Here is a 27,664-nt window from a genome sequence, read left to right on the forward strand (position 1 = left end):
CATTTTGTTACATATATACTACAAGATAAATTTTGATAATTTTTAATGACAAGATAAAAACCAGACATCACAACTCAATAACAACTTTATATCTAAAGGACATTACAAGTGCAAGCATAGATGATAGTGAACATGAGCAAATATTGACAGTGATGTGATGTAGAAAACTGACAAATATGAATATGGGTTATAGAATAGATCATATTACTTGATAAATACTAAATATCTTAAGCTTTATAGTTTTAGTATGATGCTAAAAATGCTTGTCTCTAGAAAATATTTAAGTTTAGTGTTATTATTACCATCAACATTATTATTTTTATTCATGAGAAGTCTCACTCTGTAGCCCTTAACTACCTCAAACCTACTATGCAGTCTAGGTTGTACCCAAACTCATGTACCTGAAAGAAACTGAGTTTGAGTCATAACATCCAGTTGCCCTCAACTAATGTTACTGTATCTATGTGATCCCAACTTATAAGCGGGATAGAAAGAAAGAGAGAGGGAAAGAGAGAAAGAGACAGAGACACAGACACAGACAGAGACAGAGTGAAAGAGAGAGAGAGAGGGTGAGAACACATAAGGACTATAGATGGGTGTATGAGCTCCTTAAACTCTCCAGGCCACTATTTGTCAAATCTGGAATTATTTTACAGCAAAGAAATGTTTATTTAAAATAAATTCTACATTTAAAAATAACAAGCAATAATCAAACAGCTAACAAACAGAAATCCACAATTGCATCCTACTTCTTAATTGTGATGCCAGAACAGTGAGAATAAAAATGGATTATCCTAGTGAGAAGAAGATGTGTGCCTTGTTTTTTTAAGTTTCCATATTTGGATTCATATCTCATTCAGGAAACAAAGAAAATGATTTCTCAGAGCTTGGATCAAGTGACATTTATTCTCCAGATATAAGCTGTCATGTTTAAATGAAGTGAGATGGCTTCTGCTGTGTTAAGTTAGGTTTCAGAAGAATATTGCTTCACTTTTTCATCCAATAATCTGTTTGCTCAGGTGACCGAGTCCTGTGGTTAAGACACTAGTCATTAAGTAGTCTTGACTCATCATATGAAACTAAGAAAGATAACAAAAGTTCCAATTTTACTTTTCCTCCCTACTGCACACTAAGTGAGGGAATTTATCATATCTGTTTTCACAGATGCAGGGGTAGATTCTCCCACAGTCATAGGGATTTATGCCTTTAAAACTGAAAGTTGCACAGCCTCCACTTCTCTGTAATGATTTCACTGTCATCAAATCACTGTAAAACAAAACATATAATTGGTAATTATTAAAATTTGAAGCATATATTGATATAGTCAATGATTTTAAAAATAAAGTTTATTGGCCAAATTATAGTATATAGAATCAACTGTAGGAATTTTACTAAAGGTTTTTTGTTTTTTATAAACTCATGAAAAATGATCTTAGGCTGAGTGAATGAAAGCCATTGTTATCAAGCCTGACTACCAGAACTTAGCCCTGAGATACCACACAGTAGAAGCAGAGAAGTGACTTCTCTGACTGTCTTCTAACTACAGATGTGCTGTAACATGATCACACAAATGCACATACATTCACATAAAAAGTAATAAAAAGCAAACATAAAAATCATTTCTTAATCATAATTCTACTCTTTATATATTCCACACTGTTAACTTTTTATCATGAACTAAAATTAAGTTTTAGGATCACTACAACATAATTTTGCACTAAAGTTCAATAAAGACATTTAGACGCACGCTTTTAATCCCAGCACTCAGGAGGCAGAGGCAGTCGGATCTCTGTGAGTTCGAGAGCAGCCTAGTCTACAGAGCTAGTTCCAGGACAGGCTCTAAAGCCACAGAGAAACCCTGCCTTGAAAAAACAAATAATAATAATAATAATGACATTTAGAGAACAAGGAAAAATTAATGACAAAAGGACAAGGCGTCATGGCCTGAGCAACACAGAGTTTTAAGCAGGCTAGCCTGATGAGAATGTGTGTCAAAGAATAACTGAAAGAGACTGAAATCTACAGAACTCTATGGAGCTGTGAGGACAAGCTAATAAATTATTCAGCAAAAGATTATCTTCCTTGAGCCACAGATTTAATCTAGGTGGGAAAAGAGGATTTAGATTTGCCCTGGGAATGGAAAAAAAATAGATGAAACTACATGACCTATGAATCATAGGACAGGTAAGCTACAGTAGGAGTGAACAAAAAAGTTAGTTAGCTAGGAGGTATGATTATGGATGATGTCAGTAAAGTATATTTGTTGAACATGGTCAAAGAGGAAAAGACCCAGTAGACATTTTGTATTCACAAGACACACGTGGAGCACATGTTCTGCATCATGAGCTCTTTCTTTACCTCTATGACCACTAGCCAAGAAACACAAGTTAATCTCACAGCTTCTCACTAGGTTTATTAGAAAATGACATTTATACAGGTGTCCAGGCTACTGCATATTTCCATTAGTGATAGTGCTTATGGAAGTCACAGAAACCTTCTGAATACTAGATTTCCTCACTGAAGCATCATGTCCTGCCCTAGTTACCACACCACCATTTGCAGATAGACACTAAAACAAAATCTCACACTAGCTCAGAATTGAGATAATAAAGGGTTATTTATTTAGGGGTAGACCCACAGATCACAGTCCTCTGATCGAATGGGAAACAGGAGTCTTATCCAGCAGCCAGAAGAGAGAGTAACCTTGCACTTTTCATTGGCATTTATACTTTAATAGGCCAGGCCCAAAGGCTACTGGCTGTAGGAATTCCTACAGCACCCATTAGTGAACAGTTTTGCTGCATAGTCAAGGTCTACAAAGGTCTCTTAACCTGGGTACAGGCATTCTTCCAACCTCTGGCACCTCACTCTAAATATTACCATCTGCCTATTTCAGTCTGTACTGTGCTGTATGATACAAACAAATTCATTAACTCTGTGGCCATACATGGTGAACACTAATCCTCAATAAAATACTGGCAAACCGAATCCAAGAACACATTAGAAAAATTATGATGATGTAGGCTTCATCCCAGAGATGCAGGGCTGGTTCAACATATGAAAATCTATCAATGTAATCCATCATATAAATAAACTGAAAGAAAAAACCATATGATCATTTCATTAGATGCTGAAAAAGTGTTTGACAAAATCCAATATCCCATTATGATAAAGGTCTTAGAGAGATTAGGGATACAAGGGTCATACCTAAATATAATAAAAGCTATGTATAGCAACTCGACAGCTAACATCAAATTAAATGGAGAGAAACTCAAAGCCATCCCACTAAAATCAGGAACACGACAAGGCTGTCCACTCTCCATACCTTTTCAATATAGTGCTTGAAGCTCTAGCAATAGCAATAAGACATCAAAAGGGGATCAGAGGAATTCAAATTGGAAAGGAAGAAGTTAAACTTTCATTATTTGCAGATGATATAATAGTGTACATGAGTGACCCCAAAAACTCCAGCAAAGAACTCCTACAGCTGATAAACACCTTTAGTAGCGTGGCAGGATACAAGATCAATTCCAAAAAATCAGTTGCCCATCTATACACAAAGGATAAGGAAGCAGAGAGGGAAATCAGAGAAGCATCACCTTTCACGATAGCCACAAATAGCATAAAATACCTTGGGATAACTCTAACCAAGGATGTGAAGGATCTATTTGACAAGAACTTTAAGTCCTTGAAGAAAGAAATTGAGGAGGATACCAGAAAATGGAAGGATCTCCCTTACTCATGAATAGGGAGGATAAACATAATAAAAATGGCAATTCTACCAAAAGCAATATATAGATTCAATGCAATCACCATTAAAATCCCATCGAAATTCTTCACAGATCTTGAGAGGACATTAATCAACTTTATATGGAAAAACAAAAAACCCAGGATAGCCAAAACAATCTTATACAATAAAGGAACTTCTGGAGGCATTACCATCCCTGACTTCAAACTCAATTTTATCCCTTGAGAGGTATAGATAGGAATAGCAGAGCTATCATTTATGGAGGGACGCTTCATAGAGAAAAAAAAAACAAAATTAATAACAATGATTTTAATCTATTTGCTTTAAACATATCAATACACCCTATAAGGCCATTAGTTTTCTGACAAACTCTGTTACAGCCTAGCCACTGTTGTGACAGCTTGGCCCCATCTGTAACAGCCTGTTTGAGAGAGTCCTTGAAGAAAAGAAAGGAAGCTATTTTCCTGCATATTTGGAACCTAACTCTCACTCTGTTGGGGCCACATTTAGAACTGAAGTGAGCCAGACCTGGCATGTTTCTAGACACTGAATGAAAGGTTCCTGAGAAAGTTACCACTGTGGAATCTACTGTGCTTCAGATAGTTTCTGCAGCTGCTGAATAGAAACTCTGGAAATATCACAAAGGAAATGACATCAAGAACAAAATCCACAGAAACAGTACATTAAACCTAAAGAACTTCAGACACTAGGATTACCACCTAATGTGTGTAAAATAAGTATGGTGGATATCTTTAAATAGAAAAGGGACAGGACAGGCACTTGTAGTCCCAGCAACTGAGAGATGGACATATAAGGATTAGGTTTTCATGGCAAGTTTTGATGACATGAACATCTATTAAAAACAAAAAATAAAAATAAAAATGATTTTTAGATGATATAAAAGCCAACTTAAATGTATAACTAATTATTAAAGTTATTTATGGAAAAACAAAGATTTCCTAGGGGAGAAATTTCAGTATTTTATACTAAAAGCATCAGTAAGTAGGAGGAAAGATAAGTATGTGATATGAAAATAGAGGGGAATTTTCTGAGGATTAAGGAAACAAATAGGAATACTACGGGGGGTATAAAGGATGGAAGAATCAGGGGTAGAATCAACCAAACTAAAGATGTACAAAATGCCTATGGATACCCACTTGTTAGTAAGCTTGTAGCTGACCAACATAAAACAAACTCCACATTTCTATGGTGGTTCAGGGTTTTTTTTTTTCATTTTTTTTGCATGCATTTGTTATTTGTCTTTTTTCTCTGATTAGGTTTTTTTTTTTGCTTTATTTGATTTTCATTTTTGTTTTTATTTTCGGAATAAAGAGAGAGAAAGAACATTAACTTAGGGGGATAGGTAGGTGTGGAGAATCTGGGAGGTCTTAGAGGTGGGAAATCTGATCAAAATATATTCTCCTGAAAATATAATTTAAAATCAAAATGTAACTATATAAAAGACAGTCATAGAGAACATGAGTTTTAAATGAAAATCAAAGTACAAGGCAGGAATTACTGGTCAGAGAGATCACAGATATGTCCAAAACAATACAGGCCATTGCTGCTGTTCTTGGTGATCCAACATAATTAAATGGTAAGACCCTAATACAAACAAACAAAATGAAACAAACAAACAAAAACAGCACACACTTTGACATCAGGACTTAGATAAATCAATCTCAAGCCAATCAAGAAGCATCTTCTCTTGAGCAAGCATTCAAATGGTCAGAAAGTGCTTTGCAGGCTTCAGAGGGAGAAAAAATATGAATGTCTTACCCAGTGCTGGACCCTACATGTCACAATTCTGACCTGCAAGGCAAGATGTGCCCCCATGGAATTATCATTATAGAATGAGTAATTGCTTTCTTATTGGCCCTTTGGTCTTTAACACATTAGAGATATAATGTTCAGCATTCAGTATTGTAATCTAAATGAAAAGCTCATATTGGGGAGGTCACACAATTGCATTGCTAAGTGGTCAAATGGTCAAATTGCAGCTCCGATATTTCAGTTTATGCCCTAAAGCAGGACTTCTCTCAACCTTCCTCAGAGAAGCTTCTTTATATAGTGGGCAGTACGGAGTGGCAGAACTGCTCAAAGTGTGGAATAGGTGAGAAAATGTGCATAGATCTATGGCGATGTATTCATCAATCTCCTCCTGGCAACCACAAATACTCAGGCAATATCAGTGAAGAGGAAGTGGAAAAATTTAAGAACCAGCTGATGTTGAAAAGCTCTGTGAAATGCTGCCTTCTGGACTTTACATGACTATGAAATCACAAACTCAGCATTTGTGGTTGTCTATATGCAACCTGCACAGGGTTAAGCCAGCTAAAATTACAGTATAGATGGGGAGCTGCTCTTTACCCTTTAGTGAATCATTATTGTTAGCTGAAAGCTGTTGGAAATGGAAGACTCACTCTTTATTGGGAGTGTGGCTACTGCTTGGGTTGCTTGCTCCAGTGATTGTTCTATAACCATACAACAATGTACAGTATTAATCAAGAAAACTTGAGTTACAGGTGACTACTTTAGTGTTCGGTCAGGGAAAGGTTGAGAGGGCAAGCAGGGGATGAATATGACCAAATTTCATTCTGTATATTATAATATTTTCAATAAATATTATTAAGAAAATTAATGAGAAGCATTCTACTAGAATGAAAATAACCTTTGATCTCATTATACACTATAACACTTTGAAATGGAAATTATACATTAACACATTCTTATATTTATAAATAATAAACAATTATATACACTAACTACAAAAAAGTCAAGGGAAAGTTTTAGATACTCATACTCATTGTATCTGTCAGCATGATCCAAACATATCATGTCTTCTTAAGCTTTTTATTTGCTTCTGATCTGCACATCATAGAACATACAGTCCTAATGAGTGTTCAGTATTACACTACCATCAGTCATCCTCTAGACCATTCCTCTTACCTGTCTAACGCTTGATCAAAATATGTGATATGCATGTTGTTCTTACACATGAGTTCCACAGAAAATGAGCAAAGCCTTGTAAAATGAGAGAAATGCCTTTGCCCACATTTAAACAGGTGTTTCAGGAGGACTACTTGTTCATTCTTGCTGCTTAGGTCCGAAATAATCACATAGAAACTGTATTAATTAAATCACTGCCTTGACCATTAGCTCTAGCTTCTTATTGACTAACTCTTATATTAATTTAACCCATTTCTATTAATCTGTTTATTGCCCTGTGACAGGGGCTGCTTACCAGCTAAAGTTTGCAGCATCTGTCTCCAGTGGCTCCATGACTTTTCTCTGACTCTGCCCTTATTTATCCCAGCATACAGCGTAGCTTCCTCTGCCTAGTTATATTCTTCCCTACCATAGCCTCAGAGCAGTTCTTTAGTCATTAACCAATAAAAGCAACATATAAACATAAGAACCTCCCACATCATTTCCTCTTTTCTGTTTAAACAAAAAGGAAGACTTTAACTTTAACATAGTAAAATTACATACAACAAAACAGTTATCAAGCAAGAATTATAGTTATAATATTTATATCTATTTTATCTTTTATACTAACTAAGGAAAACTATAAGTTCTTCAACTCCATCAATGACTCCAAAAGAATATAATATTACCTAAGTAAACAATAAGTTCATTGTAAGCAACTTTCAAAACACTAGAATTGACAGTGTTTTGACATCTCACTACCTGGACAGTCACCCAAAGTTCTTCTGTATTGTTGGGACATCCATCTTCGGCCTACTAGCTCATAGTATCCAGGAGACTTTTCCATGATGCAGGAAATTTCAAAGACATTTGCACCTATATTGGCAGTTTGTCATTTTCTTCTGTGTCCTGTAGAATGTCTAGCAGACTCTTTTATGAAGCAGGAACTCCAAAGGACGATCCCACCTTTAGACAAGTTGAACAGTCATCTCTCTATGGGTCTTGCATGTCCAGTTTATCAAGAAGTCCAGGAAAAAGCAGTTTCTTGCCCAAATGGCTAACCAACTTCATAAGGAGCCTCTTCAATGCCCATATTCCTTTTGAAGTACATTGTGCTGCCAGAAGCAGATGTGTCTCATTGTCATGCAAAGTCTTAAGTTCTTAAAACTTTTTATATGCCATATTCCGTAGTCTTTGAAAGGTTTGAAGAACACATATTTATCTGAAATACATCTCTGTATATCTATAAAACCTAATTAACATGACTACAAGCTTGACTATTATAAATGATTATCTATTAACTTATACTTCCTAATTATGCATTACATTTTTAAATGAGCTACACAAACACAATACCTTAATCAAGATCAGAAATACATAAACATATAAAAAATTGACCATAAATTTGAGTCAATAAATCTAGAACCATACCAATGCAAATTATTCATATCAATATCAAACAGGGACTGTGCTTTCATTTCTCAGATGCCCAGACACAATCTCACAGAAACTATATTAATTATAATACTTGTTTGGTAATGTCTTAGACTTTGTACTGATTAGATCTATTAAATTAATGCATTTCTATTTGCCTGTGTATTGCCAGAAGGCTATGGGTTACTGTTGCAGCATTTTACTCCTTCAGCAGCTACATGGCATCTCTTTCTATCTCTGTTCAGATTTCCCACATGGCTTTACTCTGGTAAGCCACTGACCAAAATATCATTACTCATAACTAATAAAGGCAATACATATAGAAGAGGACATCCTATATCACCCACAATCCTCCCAACTCATATACCACTGTTAGAGTGTGAGTGTTCAGGAAACTCACAGGTTAGATGTGCCATTGTCAATCCATTGCCATTTGATATTTCTTGCACTATACGACAATCCAATCCAGTGATTGTTTGGAACAACTTTGTCCTGAAGGAACTTCTATAAAGGAAAAAACATATCTGATGATAAAATTTCTACTGTTTCAGAGAAAGAACAACATAATACATCTTAGGTATTTTTATGTCAGTTCTCTGTTGTCCTTTCCTCCAATCTATAGACGTTCATTTTTAAAGTAATATCTCACTAGTGGCTAATTTATGCCAAACCGATCAATTGCATAATTTGTTTTTAAAAGAAATCAGGTATCTAAAGATAATGGATTCATGAAATGATTTGTGACTGTGTTTCTTAGAGAAAGTCTCACTGTGTAGCCAAGGCTGTGCTTGAATTCACAATTTCCCTTATTCAGACCCCTAAATGAACATGGCATACCAGCTCCACATGTAATTCTGAAATTATGAAAGTATTCAAATGCATCTTTGACTACAGTCAGTTTTTCCAATGAGACATGTTTGGATAAGGGTAGCCTAGAGGTTACAGGAGTGGCCAATCAAAGCTGGTCCACCCTTCTATCCTAAACTACCTGGAGTACCAGGACCCACTTGCTGGAGCACCAGATCCCCAGAGACCTAGGATAGAATCAGACAACTGGAGAAAAAAAAATGTCAATGTAATAATGCCTAAAATATTTAAAATACTCAAAGATTGATTCCTATCCCAATTATTTTCAGAAAGGCTTCATCCAGCAACTGATGGAAAAAGAGACTGAGACCCTCAGCCAAACATTAGACCAAGCTCCTGCTAATGAGAGGGAGAGGGAGGAACCAAAGGGATCAAGGACTTCAGAAGAAAAATCATAGAATCAATTACGCTTTACCCATGAAAGCTCACAGTGTCTGAAGAGACAATAGGGGAGCCTGCATAAGACTTACGGGATTCTTTATATGGGGCAGTTGTGTAGCTTGGTCTTCTTGTGGGACATCTGACAGTGGGAGCACGGGCTGTCTCTAACTCTGTTGCTTGGCTTTGAGACTCTATTCTTTATATTGGTTCACATTTTCCACAGAATTTTTCAAGTTTTAGATAATTTATTTGTTTTTTTTACTTCCTGTCTGCTGTTTTCCCTTTGACCTCTCCTCCCAACCTCTCCCGGCATTTCCTCCTGACTTTTACCCCCAATCCTTTACCACTCTTTTTCTGTTCAGCAAAGAGTAGGCTTTCCATGGAATCAACAAAAAAATGGGCATACCAAATTGCAGTAGGAACAGACAACCCTATCCCCTCCGTATTAGGACTGGGAAATGTGAAATGCTGTGCATTAAACTCCATGCTTCAGAGAGGAAGCCATTCTGTGGTAGAACTTGATGAGGAGATAATCTAAAAATCATATGCCAAAATATATTTAGTAATTTTGGTACATTAAATATTTCCAAATATCTTCTCTCATCATGACAAAGGCTTCAAGCTGATCCTAAAACTCTTTCTCCAGAAAAATATCCTCTGTGTATTTGGATACATTTCTTTAGTAACAAATGTAAACAGAAAATGTCAGAACATTGATCATTTTGTTCTTTTAAATACTCATTTCTAGAGATAAATATCATTTTTGAAATATGAGAATATTATAAAGTAAATATTTTGGCCAGATTCCATGAAAATCACAATGGGACTAACTAGTTAAAATCATTTATTAAATGGATCTTATATAAGTTCCATTTTGGAATTGGGCCCAGAAGTTACTTAATTTCTCGATTGTCATCTAATTGCACATTTCAGACAGTCTCACATCTGAACTCCAAGGAGCAAGCACTAAGTTCCAGGTAATGGTGTAGCTGGCACTCTGGAAATAAATAAATGTCAGTTACTGGATATTCTATACCAAAGGGTTAAACTTATTCAGGGAAAACATGATTTTCTGAGGGATTCTCTAGCAGATTCTTGAGAAAGGGAGGAGATTACAAAGATGCAGTTGTCTCTTAATATCGACTCTCTTTGTATAAAACCCTGTGTCCTGACAGTAAGGCAGGAGCAAGAGTGAGTTTCTGGGGAGACTCTTACTGCAGTTTTGGTCACATTACTGTCAAACCATATACAGTCTTGAAGGTTTTACTTTCAAAAACATGCCAGCACTCAGTATGCCACTATTCAAGGGTTAGAGACACACTCCCAGAGAATTGATTAGCATAGAAGAGTCTACGGTACCAGTTCATCATCATCGTCTATCTTCAAAAGTGACAAGCTGCAGTTTTGGCAGGTCTGTTTACATCCACTCCAGTGTTTATTGTCCATTATGAAATAACATTTTATGCCAGAGCAGAACCAGTATCCGTCAACATATTTGCCTACAACAGAGAAGGTGAATAACTAAACTTCACATTTTCTGGCATACTGTTATCAGAGAAATGCATTAAGCCTCTATAACTAAGAAAAGTATCATGGCTATCAGAAATTGAGATTCTAACATGCAGAGAGACTCCTGTACACCCATGCTTTATGCAAAGCTCTTTATATGGAAATAGCTGATGTGTCCATTGTGGATAAATCAGAACAAAAATTATAGCAGATGAACACAAAGGAATAATGTTTATCCTTGAAGGGTAAGTAAATCAGCTGGGCATGGTGGCTTATGCCCATATACTGAACACTCCAGAGAGTGAGACAGGAGGGTCACCAGCAGTTTGAAGCCAGCATAGGTTAAGTAGTGATGACTTCCATACCAGCCTTGGTGAGAAAGTAGATTCTAAGACAGCCTGGGCTACAGAGCCTCAACACCTCAACACGACCAATACAGATGAGGACCACTGTGGCAAACATAGATGAACTTGAGCATGGTGTGCAAAATGAAACAAACCAGGCCTAAGACCAAATTTTATGACTCAACTCAGATGAGTGTTCTAACACAGTCCAAGTCTAAGAAAGAGAGCTTGAGGGTGGAGAACAAACACTGGCTGTTCAAAGGTTGTTACAAGGATGACAGAATTCTATAACCCTGGGCCCACACTGGTTCACACATACTGTTCATTTAAAGTTGTGCTGTGCTCTATGTTTGATGCTCTTATTTTTAGAGTTATAAGAGACATATGAGAGAGCTTGTGAAAGTGATAGTCTGTTCTGATTATGTTGATGCATTCAATGATATGTCCACATACCCAAACATGTCAAGTTGAAAACAATGAATTGTGTCCAGTTAGTGTAACAACAAAACCTCAATACAATTATTTTGTTTATTGAGGGGATGGGAAGTTCCATGGTCAGTTAACAAACTTTATCTCCAGTCTTTGTTTTCCTATGAAGCGGTATCACTCTGTAGCTCAGGCTGGCCTGGAATTTGTTGAGCTACACAGACTGTTCTCAAATTTACAGTCCTTCTGCCTCAGCCTCCTAAGTATAGGAATTACAGTGTTAAACTATCATTTACAGATGACAAAGGTTTTTTTTTTTTTTTTAAAAATTAATGATACAAAATGGTTTTCATGGGTCTTGGATACTTCAAAGATATTTTTGGAGCTTTTTGTTTTCTTTACACATATGTTACAATATAGCAATTTTAAAGCTATCTTCTGTCCTTGCATAATAAAATTGTTAACCCTTACTACTATAGCAGAGTAAGTTCATATGCAAAAGCTCTTTGTAAACTCTAAATTCTGAACAATTATTTAATAATTATTGATCAGTTGAATCAATAAACAATAACCAGTCATGATGCAAAATAAAAAACTTTCCTCACAACACTTGATATGTGTATCTTTTAAGTGTCATTAATAGAGTTACTGTTAGAAGTGCATAAATGTGACCAGCCATGGTGAAACTCTCATTTGAGCTTCAAGGAGGATATGAGGATATCTTAGTCACAAACAGGCCAACTTTCTCATAATAAGACAGAAAAAAAAAACCACACACATTGTTATTTCTGTGACTGTATCTACCTAAGTGCACTATGATCATTTTAATAAAAATATTTTGTAAATACACTCTTAATAAAAACTTCATGTTCTGACAAAACAGAGTTGGATACTCAGATTTTCCCATAAATAAAAATGACCTGAATTCTTGGCTGTGATGAATTGTAATTCATACACAGGGAGCAGTAGGAGCATCCGATGACCCCTGAGTTCTAGATATTATAAGATTATCCTAATCCAAACAAGGATTTCCAGGGTTCTTTACCACTACATAAAACCTCAATCATTAACCCACAGATTACCAGTGTTAAAAGGACTTCAAGTCTTCTGGAGAAGAATCAATACAAAAAAGATGAAATACTTTATTCAAGATCCCCTCCATACCTGTGAACTGTATGAAATCTAAAACTTTAGTTTCCCCACAGCATCTGTTCTGTTCTCTGTTGGAGTCAAGTGCCTTCTGATGTTTGAAGTCTTCAAGCTCTCTAGATTTATTTCTCAGCATTTCTTTCGTCAGGGAGTTGGTACTTTGCAGGGTATAATACTGTTGAGTGAGGTTGTTTAGAGTTTTCTGAAGTTCATGTTTGCTTCCACTATACTGAGAAACTAAAATTAATAGCATATATAACACCAAAAAATGCTCATATGAAATAAGTATTAAAATCTAAGATTAGAGAAAAAACTTCATTTTTATACCAACATATGTCATTACTTAATTTGTACTTTAAAGTTAAGAAATTAACATATCAATTGACTATAGAAATTGAAATATCAACTTCTCTATGTCAGTAGATAGACTATAGTTCTATCAGCAATTTCAATATAAAATAAACGATAGGTGTACAGCTGAAGGAAACTGTAGTGGAAACACCATACCTCCCAATTACCTCACATTTTAACACCACAAAACTTACAAATAAAAAACTAAGTAAAACATTCAGTGAACACTTAACACAACATGAAAATGTGAATGAAGACGCATTAAGAAATGATACAGTTCTCACCGGAGTCTTTGGAAAGCATAATATCCATACATGTAGCTGTGTTTTAGCCCAGACTGAGAGTGAGTTTCTCTAAATACTTGACAAAATCAAAAAAGCTCAGGCTTTAATGTCTCTGTACAAAGGAGGTATTTTCATCTAACAGTATCCTTAACATACACAGAGTAAAATAAATAAATGCTCTCATTTCTTTTGCACATCTGTTTCTCACAGAATGCTTACTACATTTACATAAGATTCACAATCACCCTCAGGAGATTGACTATCACAAAGTTCTCAGTAGGCAAACTGCCACCACGTCGTCAAAAGGAATATGACCAAAACTGAGACAAAATGAGGCAGCTCCTAACAGCCACAGAGTTAATAGGATAGGTATGTAAGAGAACCGGATACTGTAGCATCAGAAAGAAAACATTCAATGTCCAGAACTATGTGGCATATCCCCTATTATAGACAGGACAATGGACAGTGTTAATGGCATAAGTAGTGTCTAAAGTTATTACTTAGGCAGAAAGGCAAAGAAGATGTTTATCAGTTACTCACCATATGCCACCAACACTGTGACGGCCACCAGAAGGGAACAAAGGATTCCCAGAGATATTGCAATGAGGTACCTGGGGACTACACACTCTTAAATAAACAAAACAAAGCAAGAAAATTATCACCATGAAAAGAGCACATCCTTTAGCTAATTATAATTTTGCATAACATGGCCTCTAAAAATTTTACAGAAGTCCATCTTACAACCTGACTGAACATGTGCTTTCTAAATTGTAGATCTCTCCCTAAAATTTACCTACTGTAGAGATGTTACATTTGCGAAATTTCACAGGATTTCAAACTTGTTTTCACCTTTAGCTTTGTATTCTCAATTCTCTGTCTCAGCCTAGAAGCAGCTGGATGGCAGACATGTGCCCTTCCTTCCCCAGTTCTACAGGATCAAAAGTGCATCCTTCAAAAGTCACTGGAAGGACAGACACAGTCCAAGTAGAAGACCCCAAACTGGAGCGAGCAGTCCACCAAGTGAGCATAACTGAGGATGAGGAGGAAGGAAAGAGGGTTGATGTTCTTGAGAACTGTAGAGAAGCTTGGTAGATGGGAGCTGATCTGTACACAGGCTCATTCTTAAAGGAGCCTAAATTTAACTCTCTCCTTTCTTTCCTTAAATCCAATCTTCTTCAGAGAATACTGAACACTTTTGTGTATCTGAGGTTTTGGAAACAAGAAGCCATGCAGCTGATTATCACCTGGTAAAAGAAGTAAAGACTCTCAGCTGGAGTCAATTTGTGACAGTGTGAGCAGACTGCGTACAGAAAAAAAATAATAATAATAGAGCCGGGCAGTGGTGGCTCATGTCTTTCATTCCAGCACTCGGGAGACAGAGGCAGGTAGATCTCTGTGAGATCGAGGCCAGCCTGGTAGACAGAGAGAGTTCCAATGGAGGCTCCAAAACTACAGAAAAACCCTGTCTTGAAAAACAACAAAAGAAGAAAGGAAAAAGAAAATAAAGACTCCTGCTTTTTATTAATGAACTTAATTTTCTTCAACATTTCTTTAAATGCAGTATGATTTAGTCCTACCCACCCTCACTACCCTCTCCTATCCTCCTCCTCCTCTGCAGCCTTCTACCCAAGAGACTTTCTCATCTGATGGACTATTGTTGCTGCTTCATTGTATTAGATCTTGGGAATGCTTCAGACAGTTAAAGCACCTTATGTTAGAGTGAAAGTATTACTTCTAATCCATGCATTTCATTTCTTTGAGATTCGGTACTCTAGAACATTTGGCTTTCTTCAGACTGCAGTTTGTCTGCTATTTTTAAAAGTTTCAGAATTTTTCTTCACTAAACTAAATTAAAACCTCTTAATTTTTTTTTTCAAATTTGACAGAAAGTATTAACTTCTCACTACTTGATTCTCAAGAACTTTTGCTTATTGATTTCTATTGTTCTACTTCGCCAATAACTAATGAGAAGTAGAGGTAGAGTTGCATTTTTTCAGTCTATCTGTTTTTATATTTTAAAATTGACTACTATATTTTTTAACTTATGTTTGAACAGTTTTGTACATGATGACTTTGCCACTCCCACTCACCTCCCTTCTACTCTTGTGTAGCCCAACTGTTTTCAATAGAAGCCAGTAGGATATTGTTTTCAAATGTCAAAAGTTACAAGGCATAAAAACCAAGTGAATTTAAATGTTTAAAACATTTACCTCTGTGAACAGTTCCTCTCGGCTCTTGAATCTCATCCTTCGTTCCTCTGGTCTGCAATTTTGAAGACTTACCAAATCTCACAGTTGTGTAAGTGATCTCTTCATCACTCATCTTGATAGTAAGTAAGGTATGCTTTGCTTTAAAGCCTGACCTTGAGTGATTTCTAAAGAAAAAGTTAAAATTTCCACCATTAGGAAGATACCTGGATCTGATGCTGCAGTGTGATAGGAAGGGGTGGAATCTGATTAACTTCTATAGCAATCCAAACATCCTAATAGGGACTGACCTTGAATTCTACTAGAGGTGAGAAGTCTTTGAAGATTTCTATTAAAGTCATTTATATTGCTTTTAGTCACAGTAATTATTATCAGAAAATACAGAATGAATTTAAAATATACTAATAAGTTATTGTAATATTGGCACAGCCTATGTGTTCAAAATATTCAACAAATATAGAAATGTTAGAAAAAATTGGTACCACTGAAAAAAATCATTGAAAAACTTTAACACTAACAATTCAAATAACAAAAAGTCAAAGATTTCTGAATAAATAATTGCTTTTAGCTGTGAGCCTAGCCTTTAAGCACAGGACCTTTCCCTGGCACTTAGCTGGCTTTTAGTAATCTGTTCCCCATGCTGGGTTAACTGTCCATTTCTCAAAGACATGAGGGGAGGAACTCGGTCTTGACTTAACTAGATAAGCCATGATTTAAGCAAGCCCATGGGAGGCCTGTCCTTTTCTGAAAGGAGAGGGAGGAGGAGTGGATGTGGTGGTAGAATGGGAAAGGGGAGAGAAAGGAGGGGAAACTGATTGGTATGTAAAATAAAAGAAAAACTACTATTTAAATAAGAAAACAAATAAAATTTTCTTTAGATTTAGTTACATATTTTGATAAAAGCACAAGTATAAAAATGTTCTTACTGGTTTTTAAATTGTACATGGTTCTCAGTGTATCCGAAAAACCACCCAAAAACAGTATTTAAACCAAGGACAATGGCACTGGGTTTTGCTCCTACTGTATGTAATGACTTTGTGGGAGCCTAGTCTGTTTGGATGTTCACCTTCCTAGTACTGGATGGAGGGGGGAGGATCTTGGACTTCCCATAGGGCAGGGAACCCTGACTGCTCTTTGAACTGGAGAGGGAGGGGAAGGGAATGAGGGTAGCTGGACGGAAATGGGAGGAGGTGGAAATTTTTAATTAAATAATATAAATAAATAAAAAAGGAAAAAAAAGTATTTAATGATTAATCCTGATGATGATTAACGTTTTGGGCTACAAGACACATATATATTTTTGGGTTAAAGCCCAAACCTGAGCTGTCCAACCAATCCGCCCATCAATGGTCTATACATTCATCTCCAGGATCAGACCTGGTAAATATAAGAAAGTAGAGATGATCCTACTGAGCGGAGTAACCGAGACCCAGAAAAACAAATGCCACAGTGTTTTTCGTATCTGTGGCTCCTGTCTGAAAGTCTTCAGACATGCTACAAAATCCGAAGTAACTGCAGCAACCAGGAAGGTGGAAAGGGACATTGGAAGGGTGGTGTGTGGAAACAATAGAGAGAAGCATAGCAGGATAAAACCTGGAGTTTAAATGTCAAATCATTTCATGTACACAATAATTTCACATGTTATATTCCAGTATATAATGTTGCCGGACAAGCCTGCATGAAAATAAATTTTGTCATTACGCTGCAGTCGTTAATGCCCATAATGGAATCAATTCTCTCATTCCACTTTTATGTTTGTTTTAAGGATACAACTCAGGCAGTCAGTCAGGCATGTGTAGCGTATGTTACACACGGAGCCATCTTACCTGGCTCCTATTATGACTTCTTCAAGATAAATAATATATAAATATTTGGTGCAGTTAAAGAGTAGTAAACTCCATAGATCCCTCCACCTTATTTTCTTAGCACACAGAAGTCTCTTCCCACTCAGAAAGAAAATAACTAGTGCTGAACTCCAGTTTTCACTTGCTGCCTGAGTCAACCAGATCTAACCCAGGCAATAGGGCTTCCCAATCAATCCTGCTCTCAAGTCAAACCATGTGAAATTCTCTAGAGGACAAAAGATCATGTGATAGAAATAAAACAAAAGCAGCAGTTACCTGTGAATCTGATTAAGTAAACCAAGCCCTGCAAGTGAGGGACAAGTTGAACTTTCCTCCCCGACAAGGTCCTCCCAGAGCTCCAAGAGAAAAGGCAGAACTGAAATGCCTCTGAATGATACTCAAGCTCATGATTGTCAGCCCCTCCTCCTTACAGAAACTGTAAAGAGGAAACTGCATGATGAAAGCTGATGCTGACAGAAAGGAAAGAACCAACATATCATGTCAGATGCTGCAAATCATATCCATAATCAATATTTAAAAGCTAAGGTGAACATACCTGTGAGGGAGTGAAACCAGTGTCCTTAGCAAAACCAGTAGTAAAGAGAAGTGACTGATATTCCTCCACTCTTAATTTTATAAAAGGCTGTTGGAAAATTTTTCTTTTGCAACTATTGGAAAAAAATGTATTTCTTGTTTTTTAATTATGTTTATTATAGCTGAAATATGTTTTAAGATTCCTTTAAAGCGCTCACTTTAAAATCACTCCGCTGTGAAACTCTTGCTGTATATTCTTTTTTGCTTTTCATTCATAGAGAATGTTTACTGGGAATGTTGATGTCATTTTGTACGGAGGAGATTTTTGGGGGTTTTTTGTTGTTTTTATTTATTTATTGCTTTTGTTTGTTTGTTTGTTTGTTTGTTTTCTGACTCTTTGAGACAGGCTTTCTCTGGTTAACTGTTCTAGCGGTCCTGGAACTCACTTTGGTTTTTTTTGTTTGTTTGTTTGTTTGTTTCTTTCTTTCTTTCTTTCTTTCTTTCTTTCTTTTTCTTTTCAGTTTTTTGGGACAGAGTTTCTCTGTAGCTTTGGAGCCTATCCTGGAACTAATTCTTATAGACCCGGCTGGCATTAAACTTACAGAGATCCACCTACCTCTGTCCCCTGAGTGCTGGGATTAAAGATGTACTCCACCACCACACCTGGAACTCACTTTGTAAACCAAGCTGGCCTTGAACTCACAGAGATTCAACTGCCTCTAACTCTGAGATTAAAGGCACTTGTCACCACTTCCAGGCCCATCTAGAGAAGTTTTATTCATGGTACTGGGACATCAAATCTAAGACACTGAGCATGCTAAGCAAATGCTTTATCACTTAGCTATAGACATAGACTCTTTGTTTTGTTTTGTTAGTTTTTTGATTGGTTAATAGTTTGGTTGTATTTTTTGAGACTGTTGTTATATTCATGCTATGTAGCACAATCTGACCTCAAATTCACAGTCCTCTCGATTTGTCTCTTCAGTGCTAGGATTATAGTTGCATAATACTGTACCAATTTATACCATGTTTTTGATTTATATTTTCTAATAATCAGTTCACATTTCTATATTTCATAAATATTGATATACAAGATTTTAAAGCAATATACAATTATCAATCAGTTTTACATGGCTTTAATTAGAAATATCTGCTGCTGATCATTCAAGTTGTTTTATAATAGTTTGTTGTTAGTTTAAAAACATGTAATATACTTTAAAAAATACTTAGACATTTTATTCATGAAGTAAAGGAATTAAAGTAGATATACTTTTAAGGAACTCTGGTATAGATTATAATACTCCCGCTTGTTAAGTTATATAGTCTATCATTTAGTATACACAATATTCACAATTGATAATTTTAGAAATGAAATAAGGTGGATTTTTCTTCTATGTGAGTTTTGCTTTTGGTTTTGTGAATGATGATTTCTGGAAAGAAATTGTGTCAGCAAAGACAAACACTGATTAAAACTACAATGCAATAGAGAGGTTGGAACGTTGTAGATTTAGGGGTTATTTACCTTATCACAGGCTATGTTTAGCCCCCTAAGTAGCCTTTTTTGTGCACTGTGTCAGAACTAACATCCTGTGACTAATAGATAAAAAATTTTTTTAATGATATCAGCTTAGCAAACCACTAAGTGCAACAACCTGAAAGCAAGGAACTTCATCTGATGACCTGTACAAAAGCTTCCATCTTTCTGTAACCACATCTCTGATGTGGCCACCAATGTATGCTGAATTTGCCTTGATGTATAACTTTCTCTGTTCTGATTTATTTAATGACACAAAGTAACTAACTCCAGATGTATAAATAAAGCCTTCCAGAATACTCAGAATTTAGATTCAATGTGAACTCAGAAGGGCCTGCATTTTAGCTTGCCACAAGCATGAGATTGTACCTGGAGAAACATGAGTGGAAATACCAATTAAGCACTCTGACTTCAGATAACTTCGATCATTCACAAAGTCTTTGACTATAGCAATAGAAAAGTAGAACTTCTTTTCAGGCTTGCTGTGATTATTTAACAAGATATTAAAATGTTTTTTTGTTTAGTTTTCTTTGAGGCAGAGTCTCACTATGTACTCCTGGCTGGCCTGAAATTTGCTATGTAGAACTGGCTGTCCTCAAAATCATAGTGATTGCCTGACTCTGTTTAAAATTGTTGGGATTAAAGGTATGAGCCACCACATCAGCTTCACAAATAAAAATTTTAATCATAAACTGGAAATGGATAGTAGGCTTTCATTCAACATGAAACATTATATTTAAAGTCCCAAATTCCAGTTGTTCCTTACCACATAAATTTGAGCAAAACACTGAATCTTCAAACCTGTTTTTTTTTTTTTTACATGGTTATCTAGAGAATGTGTCATCTACTCTCTAGGGTTGGAATAACGGCCATCAGGAATATAGACAGAAGCACTTAGATTTCTAAAGAACATTTTTTATGCTTTCTAGCCTGTGGAAACTTCTCTAAGCCACAGTACGGTCTACATTTTCTACCTGACCTTGTCAAAGGGTGAAGGTGTTTGGAAGAACAGGATAAAGATGGCAGATGAGCCAAAGAGAAGAACTGAGAGATCCACTGCTACTCTAGAAAATCCTTGTTGTTGCCATCAGATCCAGGCTTTTATGCCACACTCCCTCGGAAATGTTAATGGTGCTGAGACGCTTTTCCATCCTTATCTCAGCTGAGAGGTTGTCATACCTACCACTGGGACTAACCACATGCAGGGCATGTTTCCTTATGTTTTCTACATATTGTATGCCTCCTCTAACATCAGGCAAACTCTGTGAGCAAGAACACCAGATCTGTTTTGTTCGTTATTATGACTGAAGCATGAACAGGAGATGCCTACCAGTGTGCTTGATGAAGGAGGAGTCAGTTAACAATAACTGAACACAGAGTGGGTAACTTTTTGATTCTGGACATAGACAGGAGGAGGCCAAGTCAAAGAGCTGCAGTTTCCTCTGAGTACTGTACAACTAAGCTCTGAATTTCTAGGGGAAAAAAAAAAGTAAAGTGTTAGTAAGCACAATTTGCATTAGAAGATAACATCACATCAGACATAACTGATAGACAGTTCCACTGAGATTCTTTGTTTAAAGTCCAGAACAAAATATGAAATATCAAAATTCACCTCAGCAAATTAATAAAACAGATAATGAGAAACCCAAAGAAATACTTTGTTTCCTTGAATTTTGTATTCTAAATTTATTTTTGTGCCTAATAACCCACACATACACACTCAAATATATATTCATCTTCCTGGATTGTTTGATGTAAATTTCTTTATTTGAAAAAAACACAACTGCCTGTTCCTTTATATTGAGAGAGATTCAACCCTAGTTAGACATCAAACCTTCTAGTTGGATCCTCAGACATCAGTGCCGTCATCATTTTACAGCTACAAGCTGTTTGTCCTGTACTAGGCTGAGGTGAAGGACACCTGCAGTAGCCACATTCCCACAGGAAGAATGAGCTGAATCACTGTCTTCACCAGGAAGACTCTATGATCTTGATCAGCTTCACACCTCTTAGTATTTGTCTTAAGGTAGCCTTTTCGTAATACTGAAATATGGTAAATTTCACAGCTTATAAAAAAACAAAAAGAGCACTATTTTGAGATTTCCTGTGTCACTAACCACACCCCATGTGTCCTACTATCTACAATTATAGAAGTTATAATTCTGTATTATCATGCCTACTCACATCGTCCTTGGTGGGGCACAAGCACTGAGAGCAGGGAGATGAGAAAGGTGCCTCAGGAACTCAGAATGAGTTGGAGAATTCAGACAGATATCTGGCCTTTCAAAACTCATGAATAAAATTTACTTATGGAAAACACAGTTAAACACCAATTCATAAAGATTTTGCTCTTTTGTCCCTATCCTCTCACTATATCATAGTTCAGAAGAGAGACTATCAGTAGCTCTCCAACTCCACTCTGTGTGTTGTAAAGAGGCCGATTATTTGTACTTGGCTGTTCAGCCCTGAAATAATCACACCGAAACCATAATATTTGCAATACTCTTTGGCCAATAGATTAAGCATATTTCTGGATAACTCATTTCTTTAACACATTTCAATTAATCTATGTGCCATGTTGCTCTTCCTTACTGTGTGAAGTTCTAGCATCTGTCTCTGGTGGGGTTACATGGCCTCTCTTGACTCCACTGTAGTTTAGTTTTAGTTAATCCTGCCTAGCTCTGCTCTACCCTATCACAGCCTCAAATACACTTCTTCATTAACCAGTGGTATTCATAGCATGCAGTGGGGAATCCCACATTATCTGTGGAGTCAGAAGACTCAGTTTGTCCTCCTCAAAACACTCTTCTTTTTAAGTTTAATTGTTTTTGTTTGCTTCTGGTGAGTAGGCTGATTTAGTTCAGGATGACCCAGAACTGACTATGTAGCTGAGACTGGCCTGGACTCTTGATTCTCCTCCCTCCAAACTGTGAGTTCTGTGACTACAAGGTGAGCCACTGAGTGCAGCACCAACATTGTTCATGGCAAACAGGATACTAAGCCAGGACCTACAATGAACAAAGCCAACAGCTGTCTGAATACCTAACTAAATCAGTATTACACAGTAAATAAATAAACAATATAATATCTAGTCGTATCACTTAAGTGAAGAAAAAATCAGCAAATAGTTATTAGGTAGATAGAATGGCACTGTTCACAATTGTTACAGGATTATAATGTGTAAAAAAAAGTTTCTGTCCCTCCTGGTCCCACAGCCATTCAGTCACAAAGAAGCACCCAGAGGCTTATATTAATTGTAAACTACTATTGGTCTTTTAGCTCAGTCTTATTATTAACTAACTCTTACAGCTTAAATTAACCTCCTGTAGGAAGTCCTACAGTGAGTAGTTACCCAACAACTGGGGTGTGGCTTCTTATAATATTTATGCGAATGTAGAGCATGTGTCCAGCCTCTTTTCCAGCTGCGGAATTCAGTTTCTGATCTCCGTTCCAGCAGAGGATTCTAATTTGTGAGTCTACCCCTAAATAAATAGCTGTCTAGTTCTCAACTCTGAGCTAGTGTGGGATTTCATCTAAGCATCCTTCTTCATCTGGCACCCATGTGGATTTGGACTCCACACCTACTGGGTAGATGGCCTACAGGCCTAGCCAGTCCATGGCCCAGACACACTAGGCTTTTTTTTTTTTTTACCTAAACAGTTTTTTGTAGAACCCCCAGCACAGTGGCGTTCACTGGATGTGGCAACTTGAAAATTACTCAAGCACATTCACAACTGTCACGTTCCCCGGCATGGTTCCCTGGCAAGGTTCTTTGCCTCATGGTGACTTGTGCAACTTTCGGTTTCTGCTCCCTACCCATGAGATCTAGGTTTCTTGTTACGTGTATGGAATTGATTTAATTGTTTTTAAATTGTCGAGCAAAGCATATTTTCCAGTATTTAACCAGTACCAAGGTGGGAAACTAAAGCGGCTCAGGATCATTTCTGTCACCACCGTGACTCCGCAAACACATCTGCTGGACAATAAAGACTGCAGTTTTACGGATCACACAACAGATAATTAATAAATCAATATGTCAGACTACATTAATATTGAAACTTTTAGCAGCATTTTTGCTAATACTATGGATTTTATTATGCAAGGCTGACATGGTTATGGTAATACTTCAATTTATTGGGTATTGGGACTCAGGTTTTTTTCTTCATATTCTATCATGAATGAAGAATATGACACTTTTAGGAATGATCCAGTATTTACAGATAAATAATGAACAGCTAGTTGATAGAATTAAGACCATTGAAAATCAAAAGTTACCTGAAAAAAATAATACTATTAAAAAGGCTAACATTAATTTGACAGACAAAATTGGATCCATATCTAAGGGTACAAAGCACTTATCTGAATGAATTAATACTGTTGAATTTGATTATCTAAATTTGTTAAGAAGTTATGATAAGTTAGCAGATAGAGTATCTCTCCAGGAAATCAATCTGCACACTATTCAAGTAATGTCCAAGGATGAGATGTTATCTTTAAAGGAGAAACTTCAGACCTTGGAATTCACATGTGCAGAATAAGGACCAGAGACTAGGTGCCTCAATGAAATTACTAGAAATATATATAGGCCAGGAAATTCTGGCTTTACAAAAGACAATAATAAAAAGATTAGAAATAATTGATGAAATTATTGGAGCTGATGAACAGGGAAAGAAGGCCTAAGGACAGGATTCAACATGGCCAGTAGCTGTCAGAGATGACTTACCCAGGATTTTAGCTTCCTACCCTGTAAACTACTCTCAAAAAACATCAAGTTCTAAAGGACTAAAACAATCCAAAAAAGGTAGATGGATACCTATAGGAATGATCGATCTAAATGAAGTTAAGCAAGCTGTTGTAACATATGGGAGATGATAAAGACATGGTCTTCTAGCATCAAAGCAATGCCACATGATTTGATTCAGTTAGTTTCAGCAGTCCTGGATGATGGGCCTCAATTAATGTTTAGAATTTATTTCAGAGAAGAAGATGAGGGACAAAGGGTATTCTCCCATGTTGCAAACTAAATAACATAATGTAAGCCATGTGAAACATTCTGAAAGCCCCTTGTTAATTGAAATTTTACTTAACACAAGGATTCTAATATCAGAGTTCTAGATGATTACCAAAAAGAATTAAATATATATTCACACAGTGACTAATACAAATTCGCATAAGAAGTTCATTAATAATGGTTAAAACTTAGAAACACACCATGTATGGATGTGTGAATGACAAAATATTGCAGAAAATTTGAGTAATAGAAAGTGTTTAGTAACGAAAACAATGAATCACTAACCCCTGAAATAAGATTGAGTTAGATAAATAAAAATAATAAAAATTATAATAATAACAATAAAAGATGCAAAAATATGGAGCCAATCACAAATTTTTACTTAGTTTATGAAACTATGGAATGCTTAATTAATTTACAGTACAAGGGAACATACATCTGCTTACCTGGGCATAGGTTGAAAGGCCAAGGATTACAAAATAACTTTGGGTGGTAAAAGTAATTTTCCTGTTAAGTTTTTATTGTTATCTTAGGGTTTCTATTGCTACAATGAAACACCATGACCAAAACACTTTGGGAGGAAAGAAATTGTTTTGCTAACATTTCAAATAGCAGTCCATCAATGAAGGAAGTCAAGGCAGGCACTAAAACCTGGCAGGGGCCAGGAGGCAGAAGCTGACACAGAGACCACGTAGAAATGCTGGTTACTGAAAGCTCCCCATAGTTTGCTCAGCTTCCTTTCTTATGGAATTTAGGAACACTAGTCCCAGGACAGAATCACTCACAACCTGGTGGGACCCTCCCATCAATCACTAATCCAGAAAATTCCCTATGGGTTTGCATACAGCCAGATCTTCTTGAGGCACTTTCTCAAGTGAGATTCCTCCCCCCCGCCTCAGATCCACCTAACTTGTGTCAAGTTGACATACAATGAGTCTACACAATTGTTTTTAAAGAGCTGTACATAGTTTGTAATATTCACATTTCACGTGACTTAAACTGAGTGCATTTTGTTACATATATACTACAAGATAAATTTTGATAATTTTTAATGACAAGATAAAAACCAGACATCACAACTCAATAACAACTTTATATCTAAAGGACATTACAAGTGCAAGCATAGATGATAGTGAACATGAGCAAATATTGACAGTGATGTGATGTAGAAAACTGACAAATATGAATATGGGTTATAGAATAGATCATATTACTTGATAAATACTAAATATCTTAAGCTTTATAGTTTTAGTATGATGCTAAAAATGCTTGTCTCTAGAAAATATTTAAGTTTAGTGTTATTATTACCATCAACATTATTATTTTTATTCATGAGAAGTCTCACTCTGTAGCCCTTAACTACCTCAAACCTACTATGCAGTCTAGGTTGTACCCAAACTCATGTACCTGAAAAGAACTGAGTTTGAGCCATAACATCCAGTTGCCCTCAACTAATATTACTGCATCTATGTGATCCCAACTTATGAGCAAATGTCAAATAAAGAGAGAGAGAGAGAGAGACAGAGAGAGACAGAGAGAGACAGAGAGAGAGAGACAGAGAGAGAGAGACAGAGGGAGAGGATGAGAACACATAAAAACTATAGATGGGTGTATGAGTTCCTTAAACTATCCTGGCCACTATTTGTCAAATCTGGGAATATATATTACAGCAAAGAAATGATGTGGGAGTGTCATATCAATCTGTTGATTTCATTGGTTAAACATTAAAGATACTGCTTGGCTGGCCCTGATAGGTTAAAACATAGGTGGGAGGAGTAAACAGAATAAGATGCTGGGCGGAAGAGGAAGTGAGGCAGACTCTGCTCTGGTTCCGGAGAGACTCGACAGCTCTGTACTCTGGATCAGAGACACCATGCTCCGCTCTCCCCGCTCTCCCGATAGCTCTGCTCTCTGAGGCACATGCGATGAAGCTCCGACCCAAGATATTTCAACAGATGGCTGCCCAAATGTGAGGATAACTGAATCCACAAAAACCTGAGAAAGCTTGGGAAAGAATGGAATGAAGCATGTTTTCTTGGTAGCAACAATTTTTCAGGTCTACTCTGCTTGCTAGAGGCAAGCAAGCACTCTCATCTAAGAGAGGCTTCCTGACTCAGCTTCAGCTGCAAAACCCTGCAGCTCATTGAGAGGTCCTGCCACGAAACACTTAAATGGTGTTGACAAAAAGCTGAACGCATGCTTTTCGGTTTTCAGCCGTAGCAGGAAAAAAGCTGTGCTGTTTTAAAATGCCGGCTTTCTGGGCCGTCCTGCCAGGGCAAACTCTGACTGAGGCAGGAGGGCCAACTACCGAGAGAGGACTTGACTGTTGTCTGGTGTAGCTCCCTTGCTGGCAGGGACCTTGAAATGCCATAGAGTTGTGGCAGTAAACATGGCTACAACCAGTACCTCTGCCATGAGGCTGGAAAGCTAAGGAATGGACTGGATCTACCTGGCAAAGCCACGGCTTTAATTCCACTCATATTGCTCAGTAATTTAAAGGCTCATGTGGTCAGAAAAGGAGAGATATACAGTAAAGAGATTCAAAGACAAAGAAAATTTTAAATGATTTACAGTGCTAAAAATGTATGCAGACTAAAAGTTAAAATTCTTAAAGTAAAAAGAAAAGTAAGAAAAAGAGAAGTTGTGTGTGGTAGTACACGCCTTTAATCCCAAAGCTTGGGAGGCAGAGGGAGATTGATTGACCTCTGTGATTTCAAGGTGTTGTAGGACAGGCCTTTAATCCCAGTGCCTAGAAGGCAGAGACAAACAGATCTCTGTGAGTTCAAGGTGTAGTAGCAAACACCTTTAATCCCAATGCCTGGGAGGCAGAGACAGGCGGATCTCTGAGAGTTCAAGGAGAGCCTGGTCTACAGAGTTATTCCAGGTCAAAGAGATACAGAGAATATAAAAAAAAGTAAAAATAAACGAAATAGAGGTTAAAATAAAGTGTACAAAGATGGAAAATACACAGAGAATCTTGATACTGTATACTATTATGCTCTCTTTGAATTGTTTGAATGCTGAGGAAGGAGCAACAGCTGCTAAAAGATATTTGTTTATAAATGCTGCTGAACTAATCCAACGTAGAGATTTTGATGCCTTGACTTTGAAAT

General features: G+C 36.7%; 1 protein-coding gene across 1 annotated transcript in view; it reads right to left on the bottom strand.

Annotated features, from left to right (window-relative positions):
* Positions 1 to 930: 930 nt before the first annotated feature.
* LOC126494912 (uncharacterized) overlaps positions 931 to 27,664 on the bottom strand; it is a 61,791-nt gene continuing 35,057 nt past the window's right edge. The window contains exons 8-13 of the mRNA XM_050132408.1: positions 15,632 to 15,795; positions 13,962 to 14,048; positions 12,802 to 13,023; positions 10,718 to 10,857; positions 8,511 to 8,614; positions 931 to 1,266 (exon numbers count right to left, since the gene is read on the bottom strand). Coding sequence (XP_049988365.1) covers positions 1,107 to 1,266; positions 8,511 to 8,614; positions 10,718 to 10,857; positions 12,802 to 13,023; positions 13,962 to 14,048; positions 15,632 to 15,795 — 877 coding nt within the window. The 3' untranslated portion in view covers positions 931 to 1,106. The remainder of the gene's footprint in view (positions 1,267 to 8,510; positions 8,615 to 10,717; positions 10,858 to 12,801; positions 13,024 to 13,961; positions 14,049 to 15,631; positions 15,796 to 27,664) is intronic.

This window comes from Alexandromys fortis, unplaced genomic scaffold (genome assembly GCF_014885135.2).
Source record: "Alexandromys fortis isolate MF-2015 unplaced genomic scaffold, M_Fortis_MF-2015_v1.1 scaffold_418, whole genome shotgun sequence".
Taxonomy (NCBI): domain Eukaryota; kingdom Metazoa; phylum Chordata; class Mammalia; order Rodentia; family Cricetidae; genus Alexandromys; species Alexandromys fortis.